Below are 21,739 nucleotides of genomic sequence, written 5' to 3'. Positions count from 1 at the left end.
TTACTTGATTGAGAATTACTTGCTGTCTAGTTTATACTCAAGAATAAGATAAATATATCTACAGATGGAGAAAAATGTGTTACAGGGTGTAAATAGATCATAAAGATAAATACACCTAGATATAAAGAGAAGCTGTACATAACTCAGAACTAGTTGCTTTCTAATTCATACTCAAAAATAAGCATAATGTATCTACAGACGGAGCAAAATGTCCCACAAGGGATAAACAGATGCTAAACACACCTAGCTATAGAGAGTAGCCTTCCTTCATTTAGAACTAGTTGCTTTCTAGCTCATACTGAAAAACAAGCCTAAAATAACTACAGATGGAGCAAAATGTGTCACAAGGGATAAACAGATCCTAAATAATATCATACCTAGATATAAAGAGAAGCATTACTTGATTCAAGCTCTTATGTGGTACACCCAAATGAGATCTACAGATGGAGCACAATGTGTCACACAGAATTCTACCAAAACACGCAAGTAGTATTGACACCTAACGCAATTCTACTTGGCCTGGCACCCTGCCTGCGTTTTGCAGCCCTTTGTGCTCTTACACCTGCGCCGAGGGTCAAAGAAAGTGACCCCTGGGGAGTCACCTGTGCCATATAACTGCCCGGAGTTTGCTCCATCTGTAGCAAATTAAATCAAGTATCTTATAAATATGATACAATACTAGTACCGATAAGCATACATTTGCCTTGTTACATTTTATATCTGTTTTATTTATTTGATTCTTATGTAAGCATACATTCTTCATGTGGTCAGACTGGGCCAGTTGGGCACTAGGAGAAAACCCAGTGGGCCCTGTGGCCCATACTGACCAATGCCCACTCTCCCCCCTACACCTGTAACTGCTCCCAATGGAGCAGGCAGCGGTCGGACACCCCAATACGGCCTTGATTTTTCATATAAAATGGCTGCCATTTTGCAATGCTTTTTCACGTCAAAAGGAAGAGATTCTGGTTTTTGTAGATAACCACCCTGCCTCCTTCAATAAACACTTGGAACAAAAAAAACCTGCTATTGATTCCTCCTGTCTATAAAAAAAGATATACAAGATCCGGTTTCCACTGAGAGAGCAGTTAAATATAGAAATGTATTAGCAGTGACAGTCAGCAAGAGGGTATCCCTTGGGTGAGCAAAAATGAGACATACAATGCCGGGTAAGGAAAATGGAGACGGAGAGAGAGAGAATAGAGAGAAATGAAATAAAGGGGAAATAAATAAGAGATATTTCTGGTGAGGGATCTTAATAGCTTTTCCCAGACAGAAGGAAAGGAGAATTAGGAAGAAAAATACTAACTGTCAGGGTGAAAAGGCCAACAATGTACAGAGGGATAATAACAATCCTAAATGTCACCTCCAGCAATTTACGGGTTAATTGTATCACAGACCCTTTTTTACCTCCTCCCTCGTCCCCGTATTCCACTCGCCTGACTATTTTTAGGCTCGCGAGCGACTGCATTGAATTATTCAGCAAGTTTTACATTCACGGAGGGTTTAAAAATAGAATCCGGCTGATTATCCCCCTCCTCGTCTGCGCTGAAAAAAGCCTGCGCTCCCTTCTACGGATTAAAAATATCTTCCGTATCAACGGGGGGAAAGGATGCTTGTCTCTGCTTGACAATCACGGGAGGAAAGAAAGTGAATGTAAACAACTGTAGGGGACGCGGGGCAAACCACTACTTAAAGGAAAACTAAACCTGCAGAATTAATACTTAACTAACTGATAGTTTATATCATATTAAGTGGCCTATTAAAGAACTTTACCAAACTGGAACATATATATCAGTAAATATTGTCCTTTTACATCTTTTCCCTTGAGCCACCATTTTGTGCTGGGCTGTGTGCTCCCTCAGAGATCAGCTGACAGGAAATAATGCAGCTCAACTGTAACAGGAAGACAGAACTGTGCCCATTCATTGGCTGATGGGGCCTAACATGTATGTGTGCCTTGGCTTGTTTGTGTGCCCTGTGACTTCTATGATCCCAGGGGGCGGCCCTTAGTACTTAAAATGGCAGTTTTCTATTTAAGATTACCTATTGGCACATACTACAGGTATAGGACCCGTTATCCAGAATGCTCGGGTCCAAGGGTTTTCCGGATAAGGGGTCTTTCTGTAATTTGGATCTTCATACCTTTAGTCTACTAAGAAATCAATAAAACATTAATTAAACCTAATAGGACTGTTCTGCCCCCAATAAGGGGTAATTATATCTTAGTTGGGATCAAGTACAGGTACTGTTTTATTATTACAGAGAAAAGGGAATCATTTAACCATGAAATAAACCCAAAAGGGCTGTTCTGCCCCCAATAAGGGGTAATTATATCTTAGTTGGGATCAAGTACAGGTACTGTTTTATTATTACAGAGAAAAGGGAATCATTTAACCATGAAATAAACCCAATAGGGCTGTTCTGCCCCCAATAAGGGGTAATTATATCTTAGTTGGGATCAAGTACAGGTACTGTTTTATTATTACAGAGAAAAGGGAATCATTTAACCATGAAATAAACCCAATAGGGCTGTTCTGCCCCAATAAGGGGTAATTATATCTTAGTTGGGATCAAGTACAGGTACTGTTTTATTATTACAGAGAAAAGGGAATCATTTAACCATGAAATAAACCCAATAGGGCTGTTCTGCCCCAATAAGGGGTAATTATATCTTAGTTGGGATCAAGTACAGGTACTGTTTTATTATTACAGAGAAAAGGGAATCATTTAACCATGAAATAAACCCAATAGGGCTGTTCTGCCCCCAATAAGGGGTAATTATATCTTAGTTGGGATCAAGTACAGGTACTGTTTTATTATTACAGAGAAAAGGGAATCATTTAACCATGAAATAAACCCAATAGGGCTGTTCTGCCCCCAATAAGGGGTAATTATATCTTAGTTGGGATCAAGTACAGGTACTGTTTTATTATTACAGAGAAAAGGGAATCATTTAACCATGAAATAAACCCAATAGGACTGTTCTGCCCCCAATAAGGGGTAATTATATCTTAGTTGGGATCAAGTACAGGTATTGTATTATTTTTACAGAGAAAAAGGAAATCAATATCTGAATTACTTGATTAAAATGGAGTCTATGGGAGACAGGCCTTCCGTAATTCAGAGCTTTCTGGATACTGGGTTTCTGGATAACGGATCCCAAAACTGTACTATTTGTACAAAAATTCTTTATTTCGATGAAGCAGGGTTTTACATATGAACTGTTTTATGGTATATGTTTTTGTAGAGACTTACATTGTTCAGGGGTATAGTTTTCCTTTAAAGCAAGGAAGCCAAAGGTGTCAGCCTACTGAAAGTACACAGCCCTGGTCTAAAGCTTTTAGGAAACCACATATATTTTAGTGTTCATGCCAAGCAGTAGGCAAGCAATGGTTTGGTCCAAAAAGATGATTTTATTTAGTCTATATACCCGCATACGGGGGACTAAGCCCGTTCCTTCAGTGCCTCTGTGGCTTAGCTGCAGTTACCCCGCCTCTGCACAATGTTGGATTTGCCTTAGCTTGCCAACTAAATCAATTTGCACAGATCTCATTAGTCAGCCAAACTCTGCCATTAATATTTAAACACCTAGAACATTAATATTGAAGGAAGATTAATCCCTAAATAGAAGATAGTCTTATATGAAAGGCAATGATACACAGTTTATCCTCAATTCCAGCAGCAAAAGGTTCAAGGTTCTCAACGGTATGGGGAAAGGCTTGCACCCAAGTGAACAGTGTTGCTCCCTACTTATATAAATATGTGCCACCCTAGGCCTATAGAAACAGTGGGGTAACAGTCACCCCGGTATAGTTCCAGGTGTACCCAGGGCACAAATAAGCACTTACCCCAAATCCCCCCCTAACTGGCCTTCAGGCTGGGCCCCCTTAGCCCATAACAAGGTTACAGATATATAGAAACATTAGGGTAACAGTCACCCTGCTATAGTTCCAGGGGTACCCAGGGCACAAATAAGCACTCACCCCAAATCCCCCCCTAACTGGCCTTCAGGCTGGGCCCCCTTAGCCCATAACAAGGTTACAGATATATAGAAACATTGGGGTAACAGTCACCCTGCTATAGTTCCAGGGGTACCCAGGGCACAAATAAGCACTCACCCCAAATCCCCCCCTAACTGGCCTTCAGGCTGGGCCCCCTTAGCCCATAACAAGGTTACAGATATATAGAAACATTGGGGTAACAGTCACCCTGCTATAGTTCCAGGGGTACCCAGGGCACAAATAAGCACTCACCCCAAATCCCCCCTAACTGGCCTTCAGGCTGGGCCCCCTTAGCCCATAACAAGGTTACAGATATATAGAAACATTGGGGTAACAGTCACCCTGCTATAGTTCCAGGGGTACCCAGGGCACAAATAAGCACTCACCCCAAATCCCACCCTAACTGGCCTTCAGGTTCTACATACTGATACATAGAAATCTCTTTTACAACAACCTGGTCCAGAATCTTCCCCCCATCACTATATTGTCAGATATACAGTATACAGCTCTGCATTAGCTCAGTACTCTAGTCTTTCTGGGGGGGGGGGGGGAATACAGTATATTTACTAGTGTGGTTTATACAGGACTGGATATAAAACTGTCAGCAGAGTCATATTTCAAACAGGCAGTAATCAAGTCAAACCTGCTTATATATGATATATATGTATACACCCCTCGGTGAATTTCGAGGAAAATGGCTGACTGGTCTGTTTCCACATTGGAAGAGCTGTTACCTGTCACCCCAAAACTGTTTCCACTAATAGAGCCTGCTCTCTGGTTGTGAAGAAACAATATATATATTTGTTTTATATTTTAAACAAATGCTAGCTTGAATTACATCACACACCTGTGAGAGATGCTCATTATTACATACGTGCCACTAAACATGGCTGCAGCCACCAGGAGCTCCTCCCCAGGGGCCTAGCGCTTGAAGGGGCCATTTTTTTATTTTACATATTTTATTTAATTTATTTTATTTCTTTCTAAACGTAAATATCAGGTTAGGGAGAATCAGGCTACATCAAATCAAGAAGTGTTTCTGATTATTTCATGTTCTGGGGATGTCACTTATTTTTGCCAAAAAATCACTGTATCTGGGGACAAGCAATCACAGCCTGACAAGCGCTGACATGAGTGAACACATAACTAAAAGCATGACTCCATCAACAAAGTGATCCAATGAGGTTAAATCTGAAATATATCCAAAAGCAACAACAGCACCATCTACTGGTTATATAAAAGTATGACGTACCACAATTAAAGGGGAGATTAAACTTTAAAACCACATATTAAATCTGGGCAGATACTGCTTAATAGTAATTCTATCAAGATTAATTATATTTACAAATAGCTTTAAAATCTGCAATGAAAGTTTGTATACTCTATAAATGGTAGAATTCATTTTATTTGCATGTAGAAGTGAAGGGAAGTAAAAGAAAACCCTAGTATTATAAATAAAGTTTCAGAGATTGAGAACTCTTGCCTCCCACCCAAAGGGAAGTTATTTCACAGAAATAAAGGTGAGGGGTGGCACCCCCATGCATCCCTCCCCAATTCCAACACTGCATTCATGTACATTAAAAATAATTGATTACTGAAATGAACTGGTTATAATATCATTTCATAATATTCAAACAACCAAATAATAATGACTATTTTATACAAACTGTTCATTGCTGTGGTCATTTTCAATAGCGCCAAAACAGAATCAGCAAGATATATGGCAGATCCTACGGCCGCCACATCAACTTGCACCTAAAGTTAACTGTTTGGAAATGGCGCCAAACAAATGATTGCACTTTATTAAATGTGGGGACAGAGTTCATTTTGGCGCAAATAAATGAGTTAATTTCAGCAGAAAAACTTTAGCTCATACCTCCCAAATGTCCGGATTTTCACGGAACAGTCCCTCTGTTGACAGCTCAACCCGCAGTCCCGGATTCTTACTGAAAAGTCCCTCATTTCCCTTTGATCTCCTGCACTGAAAAAGATGCAAATTTAATTAAAAGTAGCTTTTGGCCGAGAACCCAGAAATCTTAACGAGCCTCACCTGCAGTTAGATACAGTGTTTCTCACTTTTAATTAAATAAGTGGGCTTTGGGCAGAGAGCCCAGAAAGGTAAAAAGCCCCCCTGCACGGAGATACAATTGTAACTAATAAGCTTACCAGGTCTCTTGGGGGAACTGAGACTCACAGCCTAATGGTGCCCATACACTATTAGATTCGCTCGCTTGGCGACATCTTCACCCGATATCCCCACCTACGGGTGGGCGATATCGGGTAGCAAGTAACTTAAAAAAAAAAAAAAAATCTGATCATTTGGCCCTGGGGCCAAACGATCGGATTACATTTGTGGTTATGGGGCAGTCGGTTCGGGGACCGCATCAACGAGCCGATACGGTCCCCGATCCGACTGGATTTTCTAACCTGCCCGATCGAGATCTGCCCAATTTCAGGCCAGATATAGGTCGGCCAGGTCGCTCTGTTCTGCCCCTACACGGGCCGATTAGCTGCCGAATCTGTCCAAGGGACCCATATCGGCAGCTATAGTCGGCCCGTGTATGGGGACCTTAAAGGGCAACTTCACCTTTTCAGCAAAACTGTAATAACACATAAAACAGGAGCCCAAAACCACCAGAAATGTGTTCAAACTTTCAACAACCTGCCAAATTTAGTCAAATGGGAGTGGTATTTAGGGGGTGTGGTCACAAAAATGGGCGTGGTGAAAAAAATTCGCTGCACTGCGCGCGCCATTTATTTTTCTCCCGCTTTCCATTTTGTAAAATGTTGGGAGGTATGCTGAAATTAACTGGTTATAATATTTCATAATTGTCGAATAACCAAATAATAATGACTATTTTATACAAACTGTTCATTGCCTTGGCCATTTTCAATAGCGCCAAAACAAAACCCGCAAGATTTATGGCAGATCCTACTGGGCCGCCACATCAACTTGCACCTAAAGTTAACTGTTTGGAAATGGCGCCAAACTAATTATTGCACTTTATTAAATGTGGGGTCAGAGTTCATTTTGGCGCAAATAAATGAGTTAATTTCAGCAGGAAAACTTTAGCAGACAAAACTCTCTGAAGGCAAGATTTAGCTCATACCTCCCAAATGTCCTGATTTTCTCGGGACAGTCCCTCTGTTGACAGCTCAACCCGCAGTCCCGGATTCTTACTGAAAAGTCCCTCATTTCCCTTTGATCTCCTGCACTGAAAAAGATACAAATTTAATTAAAAATAGCTTTTGGCCGAGAACCCAGAAATCTTAACGAGCCTCACCTGCTGTTAGATACAGTGTTTCTCACTTTTAATTAAATAAGTGGGCTTTGGGCAGAGATCCCAGAAAGGTAAAAAGCCCCCCTGCACTGTGATATAATTGTAACTAATAAGCTAAACAGGTCTCTTGGGGGAACTGAGACTCACAGCCTAATGGTGCCCATACACTATAACAGGGGTCGGGAACCTTTTTGGCTGAGAGAGCCATAAACACCACATATTTTAAAAATATAATTCCGTGAGAGCCATACAATATGTTTGGCTGCAGATGCTGCGGGGCAAGGTAGGGTGGATGCCGGATGCGGATGCGATGCAGAGGAGGACATGGCCTGCGCTCGGCAGATAGAAGAATTGTTCTAAGGCTTAGAACACGTGTTCTATCTGCCGAGTGCAGGGGCAAGGTAGGGTGGGTGCCAAGGATGCCGGATGCGATGTGGAGGAGGGTGTGGCCTGCGTTCAATGGATAGGGTGGGTGCCAAGGATGCCGGATGTGTGGCTTAGAGCACGTCTTCTATCCGCCAAGCGCAGGCCACGCCCCCCATTCATTTTTTTATTAAAGATTTGGCAGAGAGCCAGATGCAGCCATCAAAAGAGCCACATCTGGCTCCCGAGCCATAGGTTCCCTACCCCTGCACTATAAGATCCGCTCACTTGGTGATGTCGCCAAGCGAGCGGATCTTCACCCGATATCCCCACCTACGGGTGGGCGATATCAGGTAGCAAGTAACTTAAAAAAAAAATAATCCGATCATTTGGCCCTGGGGCCAAATGATCGGATTACATTTGTGGTTATGGGGCAGTCGGTTCGGGGACCGCATCAACGAGCCGATGCGGTCCCCGATCCGACTGGATTTTCTAACCTGCCTGATCGAGATCTGGCCAATTTCAGGCCAGATATCGGTCGGCCAGGCCGCTCTGTTCTGCCCATACACAGGCCGATTAGCTGCCAAATTGGTCCAAGGGACCCATATCGGCAGCTATAGTCGGCCCGTGTATGGGCACCTTAAAGGGCAACTTCACCTTTTCAGCAAAACTGTAATAACACATAAAACAGGAGCCCAAAACCACCAGAAATGTGTTCAAACTTTCAATAACCTGCCAAATTTAGTCAAATGGGAGTGGTATTTAGGGGGTGTGGTCACAAAAATGGGCATGGTCAAAAAATTCGCTGCACTGCGCGCGCCATTTATTTTTCTCCCGCTTTCCATTTTGTAAAATGTTGGGAGGTATGCTGAAATGAACTGGTTCTAATATTTCATAATTGTCGAATAACCAAATAATAATGACTATTTTATATAAACTGTTCATTGCCTTGGTCATTTTAAATAGCGCCAAAACAAAACCCGCAAGATTTATGGCAGATCCTACTGGGCCGCCACATCAACTTGCACCTAAAGTTAACTGTTACAGGTCTGGAAATGGCGCCAGACTAATTCTTGCACTTTATTACAAGTGTAGGCAGAGTTAACTTGGAAAATGAGTTCATTTCAGCAGGAAAACTTTAGCAGACAAGAGGCCTAGCTTTTAACTCTCTTACCTCAAGATTTAGGCACCCCCATAGACTGGGCTGTAACTATAGAGAAAGTATACCCTGCCACTGCTAGGAGCTTAGCTCACACAGTATAGGGCAACCAGTAGACTGATAAGTTGTTCCTCTGTCTGTTTATCGGAAATATATTACAGGTAAGCAGCTCTGCCACTTTATAAAGGCAGTTTCCAGTACTAAAGATGGCCGCCGCTATGCCTGAAGGCCCCTGTGTGATTCAGCCGTTCAGTTGGATGCGATCGACACTCTACCCTCCAGGCTGCGTGCGGCGGTCTCTGCATCCCTTTGGCCGCCGCTATGCCTGAAGGGACCTGCGTTCAGTTGGATGCGATCGACGTTCTACCCTCCAGGCTGCGTGCGTCGGTCCCAGCATCCCTTCGGCCGCCGCTTTGACACAGACTTGCCAGTCATCCCGTCCCCGGAAGCGGAAATTTAGCCGAGCAAACACCGGGGAGGCCAACATGAAAGAGGCAGTGGCTAAACGAAAAGAACCGGAGGACGTAGAGATGAAAGATGAGGAGCCGGCATCGGGAACGGGCGAGGGAGGGAAGAAGGAGCTGGACAGCGTCACATTGGAAGGTAGCAATTGGCTTCCATTTACACAATGTGGCCAGTAACCAGTCTGAGTCTCTGCACTGCTGGTTCTGACTACTGAAATCTGACCTGACTGGGCTATTGTTGTTTCAATTATCAGACCCAATAAATATAAAGGGGCAGATATTATCTATTTATACAGGGACTAACAGGGTTTGTACAGTAAATATACCACTGTTTCACCCTAACCAAGACCTGGGGAACCTGCTGAAGCCAGTGGGGCAAATTCAGGCTACAAACACTTTTCTGGCATGGGGTTGTTCATGAAAGTGATATTCCAGAACTATTTTCAGTCTTTATTTTTTATTATTTCACTTTTTTGGTTCAGCAGCTCTCTCCAGTTTGGAATTTTAGCAGCTATAGGGTTGCTAGGGTGCAAATGACCCTGGCAACCAAGCAGTGATGTGAGTGAGGCGTTAGAATATGAATAGGAAAGGACCTAAATAGAAAGAAAAGTAAAAGACAAGTAATAAAACTGTAGCCTCACAGAATAATAGTTTGTTGGCTTCTGGGGTCAGCGACTCTCATTTGAAAGCTGGAAAGAACTGGAAGAAAAAGGCTTATCATTTAGAAACTATAATGAAAAAATAAGACCAATTGAAAAGATGCTAAGAACTGGCCATTCTATAACATGCTAAAAGTTAAATACCCCTTCATAAAGTATGAATAAATACCATTTTTATATGCTGAAATCCAGCTGCAAAACAGTTCTTCTCTTTCTGCATCATTTGTAATCCTGGCAGGGGAGGAGGGACTAAAACACTGATGTTACAGATTGTAACAACTTCTCCACAGCTTACAGACAGCATGCAGGAACTACATAACCCACAATGCATTGCACTGGGATGTTCCTTTCCTTATTGACATCACGTGTGCAGCAGGGAATTGTGGGATTGGGAGCAAAGTAAATTTTTCAGTATTTATTGTATAGAAAATGGGCTGGTTCGTGCATGTATGTGTATATATATATATATATATATGTTATGTTATAATATAATATGTCTATCCTTTCTGTGCTTCTGCAGATATTAAAGAGCACGTAAAGCAGATTGAGAGGGCCGTGTCTGGTAAGGAGCCACGATTTGTACTTCGAGCTCTAAGAGCTTTGCCCTCAACCTCTCGCCGCCTCAACCCCAACGTTGTGCACAAGGCAATTAATGGGTTTTTCACCTCCAACCCTACAACCCGGGATTTTCTGCTCGGCTTCCTAGAAGAGGTAAGGGTTCTAACAAAGGTGTTTTTCATGTTATACAAGCACAGCGGTTTTAGTGCCTTTTAATACTTACCCCCAAAGAATTTGGCCAGGGGCAGTAACTGATAGCAACCAATCAGCAGGTAGAATTTGCTGGTCACCTGTTTAAAAGCAAATATCTTATTGGTTGTTATAGGTTACTGCTACTACTGCCCAAGTCCCAGTGGGTGATAGAACCTACTAACATTTGCAATTATTAATACAATTTTAAAGCTAACTTTTGTCACTTAATAGGTTAATAATTTAGCAATATCCTGAATTCACTCTGCGTTCCTTTTTACATTCCTAGCTGATGGACACAGAAGGAGATGTGCAGTTTCGGCCACGCACTGGCAAGGCTGCCTCCACTCCCCTGCTGCCAGAGGTAGAGACGTATCTCCAGCTGTTACTTGTCATTTACCTGATGAATAGCAAACGCTACACAGAGGTGAGTACTTTGTGGCTGGCACACACAGGTTGCTATGGAAAGATTCCATAGATGAGGAATAGGCACCCACAAGCTTATTTATGCCCAAACTATTGCAGTGTATGGTAAGACAGAACATTGTAAGGCTATTGAATTTACTTTTAAGTTGATAAAATTGTGGTCACATCTGTTTGCTTGCATAGGAGTATCCCATTCCTAGTACTTATACTGTGACTGATTCAGCATTGTTCATGCCACAGTCCAGAGATTTTACATAAGTAAAATACATACTTTTAACATACATATGTACCTGCATAGTGTGTGTGTGTGTATATATATATATATATATATATATATATATATATATATATATACAGTAACACCCAAGAATAAGTGTAGAAAAGTAATTAGGATATAATGTACTGCTGCCCTGCTACTATAGTTTATATAAATACCCCGCTGTGTAGCCCCGGGGGCAGCCATTCCTGCACTGGTACAGCTGGGGTGTTTGCTACAGAAACCCTACTATAGTTTATATAAATACCCCGCTGTGTAGCCCCGGGGGCAGCCATTCCTGCACTGGTACAGCTGGGGTGTTTGCTACAGAAACCCTACTATAGTTTATATAAATACCCTGCTGTGTAGCCCCGGGGGCAGCCGTTCCTGCACTGGTACAGCTGGGGTGTTTGCTACAGAAACCCTACTATAGTTTATATAAATACCCCGCTGTGTCGCCCCGGGGGCAGCCATTCAAGCTGGAAAAAAAGGAGAGAAGGCACAGGTGACGTAGCAGATAACAGAGCCTATCTGTTACCTGCTATGTAACCTGTGCCTTCTCTCCTTTTTTCCACCTTGAATGGTTGCCCTCAGCGGGGTATTTATATAAACTATAGTAGGGTTTCTGTAGCAAACACCCCAGCTGTACCAGTGCAGGAATGGCTGCCCCCGGGGCTACACAGCGGGGTATTTATATAAACTATAGTAGGGTTTCTGTAGCAAACACCCCAGCTGTACCAGTGCAGGAACGGCTGCCCCCGGGGCTACACAGCGGGGTATTTATATAAACTATAGTAGGGTTTCTGTAGCAAACACCCCAGCTGTACCAGTGCAGGAACGGCTGCCCCCGGGGCTACACAGCGGGGTATTTATATAAACTATAGTAGGGTTTCTGTAGCAAACACCCCAGCTGTACCAGTGCAGGAATGGCTGCCCCCGGGGCTACACAGCGGGGTATTTATATAAACTATAGTAGGGTTTCTATAGCAAACACCCCAGCTGTACCAGTGCAGGAATGGCTGCCCCCGGGGCTACACAGCGGGGTATTTATATAAACTATAGTAGGGTTTCTGTAGCAAACACCCCAGCTGTACCAGTGCAGGAACGGCTGCCCCCGGGGCTACACAGCGGGGTATTTATATAAACTATAGTAGGGTTTCTGTAGCAAACACCCCAGCTGTACCGGCGCAGGAACGGCTGCCCCCGGGGCTACACAGCGGGGTATTTATATAAACTATAGTAGGGTTTCTGTAGCAAACACCCCAGCTGTACTAGTGCAGGAATAGCTGCCCCCGGGGCTACACAGCGGGGTATTTATATAAACTATAGTAGGGTTTCTGTAGCAAACACCCCAGCTGTACCAGTGCAGGGCAACAGTATATTATATTTTAATTACTTTTAGAAACTTTTCCTTTATAAGTGCCTGCACTCTAATGCCCAAAAATCAAAAATGAGAGGCACGGTGAAAAAAGTATTTTTACTGTACTAATGTGAAGTAGTTATTCTCAGATATACTGCACAGATATAGGGGCACGTTACTAGGTTTGACCAAAACAGTTATTGTCCATTGTCACATTGTGCCCTTTCTTTCTGCACATTCCAGGCTCAAAAATTATCTGATGACTTAATGCAGAAGATTAGCCCCCAGAACCGGCGTGCACTAGACTTGGTGGTTGCAAAATGTTACTATTACCATTCACGTATTTACGAGTTCCTTAATAAGCTGGATGTGGTCAGGAGGTGAGTACCAGTTGCTGCTTTAAGGCTGCTGCAGGAAATATAAGTTTAAGACTTGACCAGGTATCAATAGCTGACGCCATTTTTCTCTTCCCCCCCCCCCAGTTTCCTGCATGCAAGACTGCGCACAGCCACACTCAGGCACGATGCAGATGGACAAGCCACACTACTCAACCTGCTGCTCAGAAATTATCTGCAGTACAACTTGTACGATCAGGCTGAAAAATTGGTGTCCAAGTCTGTGTTCCCTGAGCTGGCAAATAACAATGAGTGGGCCCGCTATTTGTACTACACAGGTAACAGGATATTTATGTGTATGGGTGTCTGTGTGTTTTAAAGGGGTGGTTCACCTTAAAGTTTTAGTATGTTATAGAATGACCTATTCTAAGCATCGTTTCAATTTGTCTTCATTATTTATTTGTTATAGTTTTTTAACTATTTGCCTTCTTCTTGCAGTTTTTAAATGGGGGTCACTGATACTGGCAAACCTATTGCTCTGTGAGGCTGCAGTTATTTTTTGTAACTTTCTTTTCTATTCAGGCCCTCTCTTATCCATTTAATAGTCTCTCATCCAAACCACTGCCTGGTTGCTAAGGTAACTTGGACCCTAGCAACCACAAAACTGCTGAAACTCCAAACTGGAGAGCTCCTGAACTGAAAATGAAATAACTAAAAAACTACAAATAATAAAAAATTAAGACCAATTACAAATTCTCAGAATATCACTCTCTACATCAGGGGTCCCCAACCTTTCTTACTTGTGAGCCACAGTCAAATGTAAAAAGTCTTGGAGAGCAACACAAGCACCATAAAAGTTAATGGAGGAGCCAATTAGGCAGCCTCCGCTTACAGGGGGCTTTATTTGGTAGGAAATCTTGTTTTTATTCAACCAAAACTTGCCCCCAAGTCAGAAATTCAAACTAACTACCTGGTTTGGGGGCACCGAGAGCAACACCCAAGGGGTTGGGGAGCAACATGTTGCCCCTGAGCCACTGGTTGTTGATCACTGCTCTACATCATACTAAACGTTAACTCAAAGGTGAATGCAGAGGGTGGGGATGAACCCCAGTGGTAAGATTTTAAACCAATTGAGTGGCCATATTCTATGCAGAAGGATAATAAGGACACTTTAGTGTTTGGTTGTGCCACTGACGGATTTTTGTCTTCTGGGGTAGCTGCCTAAGGGCCCTGCATGGCTCCATATACTGGGCAGACTGGGAGAACTGCCCCATCCCAATAAGCTATCTGTATACATTCTGACTTTACACATTATTTCGTTAGGGCGGATTAAAGCTATTCAGCTAGAGTACACGGGAGCAAGGAGAACTCTGACTAACGCCCTGAGGAAGGCTCCCCAGCACACTGCTGTGGGCTTCAAACAGACGGTAAGCTTTTTGTACCATTTCCTCTCTTCCTTTGACACACAAGTCTTTTTTAAACAACTTAGGATGCTAGCTATATAGCAGAACTGTACTGGATGGTGTGGCAGTGTAATGCATTGTCATTCATCTGCATAGAGGCGTGAGTATAGTTAAGGTGGCCATACACGCACCGATAATATCGTACGAAACCTCGTTTCGTACGATATTCGGTGCGTGTATGGTATGTCGGCGAGTCGACCGATATCGCAGGAAGCTGCTGATATCGGCTGACTCGCCGATTGGACCAGTTTGAAAATTTTGATCGGGCGATGGACCAGTTTGAAAATTTTGATCGGGCGCCATAGAAGGCGCCTGAGCAAAATTCTCCCTTCAGTGCTGAATCGGCAGAAGGAGGTAGAAATCCTATTGTTTCTTCCTCCTTACCTGCCGATTCAGCCCTGAATGGTGTGTGGCGGATCTGACGATGTATCGGTCGCACGAAACATCGTCAGATCGCCAAGTGTATGGCCAGCTTTAGGGTGAGAGATAATAGGTAGCATGAGCAAAGTCATGGGGGTACCATTTATGTAGATATTTTATATTTCATAGAACTTTTAAAAAGCTTAAAGAGATACTGACACCAGAAATGAAACCTTTTTTACATCTATCATAACATTATCTTTGCATGAGCTTTATAATTTTGCCAGAAAAAGTATTTCCTGATGCTTTTCCATTCCTTATCTGATCCCCCATGTTCTTCTATGAGGGGGCGGCCATATTTGTGCAGCAGTAGGCCGTTAGCATTAGAAGCTGTAACTGACAGGCTGAGACAGTCAGGTTGGCAAAACATTCAGGTTTAGGCACTTCAAGTAACAATTACATACAAAACCAGCCCTAACAGTGAAAAAAGATCAACATGACCTATAGGTAACTTTTTATGTAGAATCCATAATTTGAAAAGTCATTTTTTCGTGTCAGTATCACTTTAATGCTTTTGGTAGCAGTTCTTACAGATGGGACATATTTTCTCCCTCCCCTTAGGTTCACAAGCTTCTGATTGTGGTGGAGCTGCTGCTTGGAGAAATCCCAGATCGTCTCCAGTTCAGGCAACATTCTCTCAAGAGGTCACTTATGCCCTATTTCCTCCTTACTCAAGGTCAGTCCCTTTATACTCACTATATTGATAAACCCAGATACTCCCTAATACTGATTATGACTGCACACCTGCTGTGCCATTACCTTTTGTTACTCAGTCATACCACAGCCACTCAAAGTAAATCTATACCCCCAGAATGTATACTTAGCCAGCTGTTTATGTTAAATCTTTCCAAACTGCAATATATATATTTCAGTAAATATTGCTCTTTTACATCCTTTCCCTTGAGCCACCATTTTGTATTGGTCTGTGTGCTCCTTCAGAGATCAGCTGACAGGGAATAATGCAGCAATATATTTTTATAGAGACCTACATTGTTTGGGGGTATAGTTTTCCTTTATGATTACAGTTGGAGCATTTCCAATTGTCCTTTTCTAGATAGCTTTTAGCTTTCGTCTCTTAATTGTTCTTTGTCACTCCTTGACTATTTCAGCCGTTAGGACTGGAAATCTGTCCAAATTTAACCAGGTGCTTGAACAGTTCTGTGAGAAGTTCCAGTCTGACGGGACATACACACTTATCATTCGTCTGAGGCACAACGTCATCAAAACAGGTAACAGATCGTTGCTGTGCTTTGTGCATGTACTATTGTCACAGTTGGGAAAACAAAAGTCTTACTTTTGTTCCAGAAACCCGTTATCCAGAAAGTTCCAAATTACGGAAAGGCCTTCAACCATAGACTCCATTATAAGCAAATAATTCTAATTTTTAAAAATGGTTTCCTTTTTCTCTGTAATAATATAACAGTACCTGTACTTGATCCCAACTAAGATATAATTACCCCTTATTGGGGGCAGAACAGCCCTATTGGGTTTATTTAATGGTTAAATGATTCCCTTTTCTCTGTAATAATAAAACAGTACCTGTACTTGATCCCAACTAAGATATAATTACCCCTTATTGGGGGCAGAACAGCCCTATTGGGTTTATTTAATGGTTAAATGATTCCCTTTTCTCTGTAATAATAAAACAGTACCTGTACTTGATCCCAACTAAGATATAATTACCCCTTATTGGGGCAGAACAGCCCTATTGGGTTTATTTAATGGTTAAATGATTCCCTTTTCTCTGTAATAATAAAACAATACCTGTACTTGATCCCAACTAAGATATAATTACCCCTTATTGGGGCAGAACAGCCCTATTGGGTTTATTTAATGGTTAAATGATTCCCTTTTCTCTGTAATAATAAAACAGTACCTGTACTTGATCCCAACTAAGATATAATTACCCCTTATTGGGGGCAGAACAGCCCTATTGGGTTTATTTAATGGTTAACTGATTCCCTTTTCTCTGTAATAATAAAACAGTACCTGTACTTGATCCAAACTAAGATATAATTACCCCTTATTGGGGGCAGAACAGCCCTATTGGGTTTATTTAATGGTTAACTGATTCCCTTTTCTCTGTAATAATAAAACAGTACCTGTACTTGATCCAAACTAAGATATAATTACCCCTTATTGGGGGCAGAACAGCCCTATTGGGTTTATTCAATACTTAAATGATCTTTAGCAGACTTCAGTTATGGAGATCCAAATTACAGAAAGATCCCTTATCCGGAAAACCCCAGGTCCTGAGCATTCTGGATAACAGTTCCCATACCTATACAGTTCACGTATTCTTTGGACCACCAATCTGAATATCAAGCTATATATATCAAGTTATTATAGCATGTATTATATTATGGGTTGGTTACATTTATTAAAGAAAATGTATAAAGTTCAAACTTCTATAAATCGCTGAAATAGGAGAAAATCTGCTTATAGGTTTTGGCTAGGTGCCGTGGGTGTGTTATAGATAGCAGCTGCTGTTGTACCAGGGAGCGGCACGTGCAGCACATTACCCTGCACTGAGTTTGCTTGAGAATAAAGCAGGGCAGTGATATTGGGATGGGGGCAATAGACTAAATGATTGTATTTATTTATCTGCTGTAGGTGTGCGCATGATCAGCCTGTCCTACTCACGGATCTCTTTGCCTGACATTGCTCAGAAGCTGCAGCTGGACAGCCCCGAGGATGCAGAGTTTATAGTGGCCAAAGTGAGTCTGATAGTAGGGAGAGAGTCAGCTTCATCTAACCCACTGGTTTTTGTGTGTGTTCTTGTTTGTTTTCCCCTATTCTTCCCCTTCTTTTTCTTTCTCTATGTTCTGTTTTGCTGTATTCTGCCCCAATAATTGTTTGTTAACTTTAAGTATGTTATAGAATTACCAGTTCTAAGCACCTTTTCATAGTTACATAGGGTTGAAAAAAGACCAGAGTCCATCAAGTTCAACCCTTCCAAGTAAACCCAGCACCCACAGCCTATACTTACCAATCAATTGGTCTTCATTGTTTATTGTTATAGCTTTTTTTAATTATTTGCCTTTTTCTTCAAACTCTTTGTAGCTTTTAATGGGAGTCACTGACCCCAGCTGCCAAAAAAACCATTGCTATGTAAGGCTGCAATTTTATTCACTTTTTGTGTTCTATGCAGTCCCTCTCCTGTTTATTTATCAGTGTCTCATTCAAACCACTACCTGGTTGCTAAGGTAATTTGGACCCTAGCAACCCTAAACTGGAGAGTTGCTGAATGTTTATTGAAATAATTAAAAAACTACAAATAATAAAAAATGAAGACCTATATATTAAAAGTTAACGCAGAGGTGAACAACCCCCGTAAGATGGCCATACACACTACAATTATAATGTTTCCCACAACCGCTGGTCGTAGGAAAGATCGTTGGTCCACCCCCAATCACGTTAGGAGCTGAATCATTAGATATGCAGGTAAAACAAAGGAATTCTTACCTCTATCTGACAATTCAGCATTAACGTTTGCCAATGTGGGGGAACATTCAACGACTCCCGATTAAAATTTTCAGACCTCCCCGATCAATGAGACAACCAATATCCAAGGCTTTTACTGATATCAGTCTCCGTCTCCCACCTTACACGCACTGAATGCCTGTGTGGCCACCTTTACCTTACATCTTAGAATTATCTGCTTCTTCCCCCTCTCATAATATTATCTGTAACCAAACCAGCACTTCTAAAACTGTGCCCCATAATTAGCCACTAACTCCTTAATCCTGTGTATTCCAGGCCATTCGTGATGGGGTTATTGAGGCCAGCATTAACCATGAAAAGGGCTACGTCCAATCCAAGGAGATGATTGATATTTATTCCACACGAGAGCCACAGCTGGCATTTCACCAGCGCATTTCCTTTTGCTTGGATATACACAACATGTCTGTAAAGGTACGGTGAGAACAAGGAGGGAGTATGTTGCAAGGTGGAAATATATCTATATATATTATTCAGATGTTAGTAAAACATGTACCTGACCAGAACTGTCCAAATGGAGAACTGCAGTTCTTATGATTTGTATGGAAACGAGCGTGCCCAAAAGTTCTGGTAACTCCTTAACTCATTTTATCTTCTCTGTATCCAGCATAGCAGCTAATGAACCTGACTAGTGATGGGCAAAATGTTTCCCCAGGCATGGATTTGCGGCGAATTTCCACATTTCCACAAACAATTCACTGCGGAAAAATTCGCCGCATGTCCAAAAATTGTCGCAAGAATAGTCACGGGCAGCAAAATTGTCTCAAGAATAGTCGCGCGCCCAAAATTGTCGCAAGAATAGTCGCACATCCGGAATTGACGCGTGCCCGAAATTGTCGCAAGAATAGTTGCACGTCCGAAATTGTCGCAAGTATAGTTGCGCGTCCGAAATTGTTGCAAGAATAGTCACGCGCCCGAAATTGTTGCAAGAATAGTCGCGCGCCCGAAATTGACGCAAGAATAGTCGCAGGCCCAAAATTGACGCAAGAATAGTCGCGGGCTTCAAAATTGTTGCACGCCAGAAATTGACGCAAGAATCGTTGCATGTCCAAAATAGTCGCAAGAATACTCGCAGGCATCAAAAGAATAGTCGCACCTCCGAAATTGTCGCAAGAATAGTCGCGCTTCCAAAAATTGTCGCAAGAATAGTTGCGTGACCAAAAATTGACGCAAGAATAGTTGCGTGACCAAAAATTGACGCAAGAATAGTCGTACGTCCAAAATTGTCATAAGAATAGTCACAGGCATCAAAAGAATAGTTGCGGGCGACAATTTTTTTTCCCGCGCAAGATATTCGCCATTTCGCGAATCTTTTGAAAGATTCATAAATTTATTGGCGAAGCGAAACGGGACAGATTCACTCATCACTAAACCTGACAACTGTAAATACTGCCAATATTATACCTGCCCCTTTATATTAGGGGTGCTGCTTTTTACATTTTTACATTTACAGGTTTTTTTTATCGTATTATAAATGCTTCCCTGTTACACTTTGTAAAACTCCACTTCTTTTTTCATTTAGGCTATGCGATTTCCCCCAAAGTCCTACAACAAAGACCTGGAGTCTGCAGAGGTAAGAACCTGACCCTGTTATTGATAAGAAAGTACTTGGGGTTAAGACATGATAGAGGTTACTGCCAATAGATTCGCCCGGTGTCGGACTGGTCCACCAGGATACCAGAAAAGCTCCCGGTGGGCCCAGGTGTCAGTGGGCCCTCTTGCTTCTAACAATTTAGCCTATTTCATGGTCATTCCCTATTTCTGCATGGGAACAGGGAAGCTTAATAGAAGGAAGAATAGAGTACAGTATGTAGAGAAAAGAGACTAGGATAATAAAGAGGGTTTTCTGGTGGGCCCCTGTCACCTCAGTCCAACAATAGATTTGCCACATTAGTGCCACCTAGAACTCTATATTTATTCTGCAGAAAGCTTTACCATACCTGAGTAAAGAGCCATAGAAGCTGCCATTTTAGCTTGGTCTCAGTAGCTTCTGTGCTGCGGCTCTGGCTGCTGGTAGCTCAGATTACAACACAGTTGGAAGAGGGAGAGAGGAGCAAATTGAGACTCGTACCATGCAGGAAGCCTGATACCGAAGAACATGTGTACACAAAAGAAATAAATACTCCAAAGAGCATTTATGTGCTAATAAATATTTGTTTAACCCTATATTTTCAGACAGGTTGCAGGTTCATGACAGATGGAGCCCCTTGATATTGACGCTTGTGTAACAACTAACTTTGTTTTGTATTCTTTTCCCCACTGCAGGAACGCCGAGAGAGAGAACAGCAGGACTTAGAATTTGCTAAGGAAATGGCAGAAGATGACGACGATGGATTTCCATGACCTCTGTCTCCACGGCCATTTTTGTTTTTGTTTTGATTCATTGTTTCTGTTTGTTTCTTTTGGTTTCAACAATACACATGTGACTTGCCACTCTTCCCTGGCCAATCACTTGTCTTTAGCAAAGCCTCATATGCATGGTTTTTTTTTCCACTGGAAAAGCTAGGGGGCGCCGGGGTTGAAAAATTGGGATGGGCTGGTTTATCAGTTATGGGACGGACATTTATCTGCCCTCTGTGGTTATTCATTGCTATTATGTTCTTCAGAAACTTGTATAGGGCACTTTAACCTTATTCTGCATCCGCTGTTTATTCCTCAGACCATTCACCAACAAGATACTGTTCCTTCATATAAAATAAACATACCTCACACTGCAAATCCTGTTAAAGGGAAATCTAATGTATTTATAAATGTTTTCTTTTCCCTTAAACGAGAGCAAAGCTTATTGTATGCACAGCTCAATCCTAACCAGCAGAATTACATTTATACTAATGGACGGACCTGCCATACTGCTTGGTTTTCGCTTTAAAGGAACAGGTCAGTGTAAAAATGAAACTGGGTAAAATAGACAGACTGCGCAAAATAAAAAATGTTTTCAATATAGTTAGTTGGGAAAAATGTAATCTATAAAGGCTGGAGTGGGCAGATGTCTAACATAATGGGCAGAACACTACTTCCTGCTTTCAGCTCTCTAAGCTGTTAGCAGTCAGTGACCAATCAGTGACTTGAGGGGGAATATGGGACATAACTGTCAGTTTGCATTTGAATCAGACCTGGGTGCTCACAAACTAACTGACAGTTGTGGCCCCCCTAAAGCCACTGACTAACTAAAGGTCCCTATACACCTTAAGATCCGCTCGCTTGGCGACCGCCTACGGGTGGGCGATATCGGGAGAATCAAGGCTAATTCGATCGTTTGGCCCAGGGCCAAACGGGTATAGGAAAAGTCCGTCCAGGGACC

At 42.2% G+C, this 21,739-nt stretch overlaps 2 protein-coding genes across 8 annotated transcripts in view; one reads left to right on the top strand and one right to left on the bottom strand.

Annotated features, from left to right (window-relative positions):
• The window catches only part of lrrc3c (leucine rich repeat containing 3C), a 163,510-nt gene extending 154,471 nt beyond the window's left edge, over positions 1-9,039 (bottom strand). For 5 of the 7 annotated variants that reach the window (XM_031894813.1, XM_031894817.1, XM_031894816.1 and 2 more), the window contains exons 1-3: positions 8,823-9,039; positions 7,115-7,219; positions 5,881-5,985 (exon numbers count right to left, since the gene is read on the bottom strand). The gene's annotated coding sequence lies outside the window, so the exon portion shown is untranslated. The remainder of the gene's footprint in view (positions 1-5,880; positions 5,986-7,114; positions 7,220-8,822) is intronic. The other 2 variants (XM_031894814.1, XM_031894815.1) reach the window with 2 other exon arrangements.
• Positions 9,040-9,201: 162 nt separating this feature from the next.
• psmd3 (proteasome 26S subunit, non-ATPase 3) lies at positions 9,202-20,899 on the top strand. Its single transcript, XM_002940377.5, has 12 exons — positions 9,202-9,410; positions 10,451-10,641; positions 10,967-11,104; positions 12,963-13,099; positions 13,202-13,392; positions 14,378-14,481; positions 15,499-15,613; positions 16,047-16,166; positions 17,551-17,654; positions 18,697-18,852; positions 19,961-20,011; positions 20,704-20,899. The coding sequence occupies exons 1-12, from the start codon at positions 9,293-9,295 to the stop codon at positions 20,779-20,781; spliced, it is 1,503 nt and encodes a 500-aa protein (XP_002940423.2). The 5' UTR covers positions 9,202-9,292; the 3' UTR covers positions 20,782-20,899.
• The last annotated feature ends 840 nt before the right edge of the window (positions 20,900-21,739 follow it).

Source organism: Xenopus tropicalis, chromosome 10, assembly GCF_000004195.4.
Source record: "Xenopus tropicalis strain Nigerian chromosome 10, UCB_Xtro_10.0, whole genome shotgun sequence".
In the NCBI taxonomy this organism is placed as follows: Eukaryota; Metazoa; Chordata; class Amphibia; order Anura; family Pipidae; genus Xenopus; species Xenopus tropicalis.
The sequence above is the reverse complement of the archived record's forward strand: the minus strand, read 5'-3'. Positions and strand labels throughout refer to the sequence as shown.

Coding starts and splice junctions, on each gene's coding strand:
- psmd3 (XM_002940377.5), top strand. CDS start 9,293: ATGAAAGAGGCAGTGGCTAAACGAAAAGAACCGGAGGACGTAGAGATG. Junction 10,642..10,966: donor TGCTCGGCTTCCTAGAAGAG/GTAAGGGTTCTA, acceptor TTACATTCCTAG/CTGATGGACACAGAAGGAGA. Junction 18,853..19,960: donor TACACAACATGTCTGTAAAG/GTACGGTGAGAA, acceptor TTTTTCATTTAG/GCTATGCGATTTCCCCCAAA.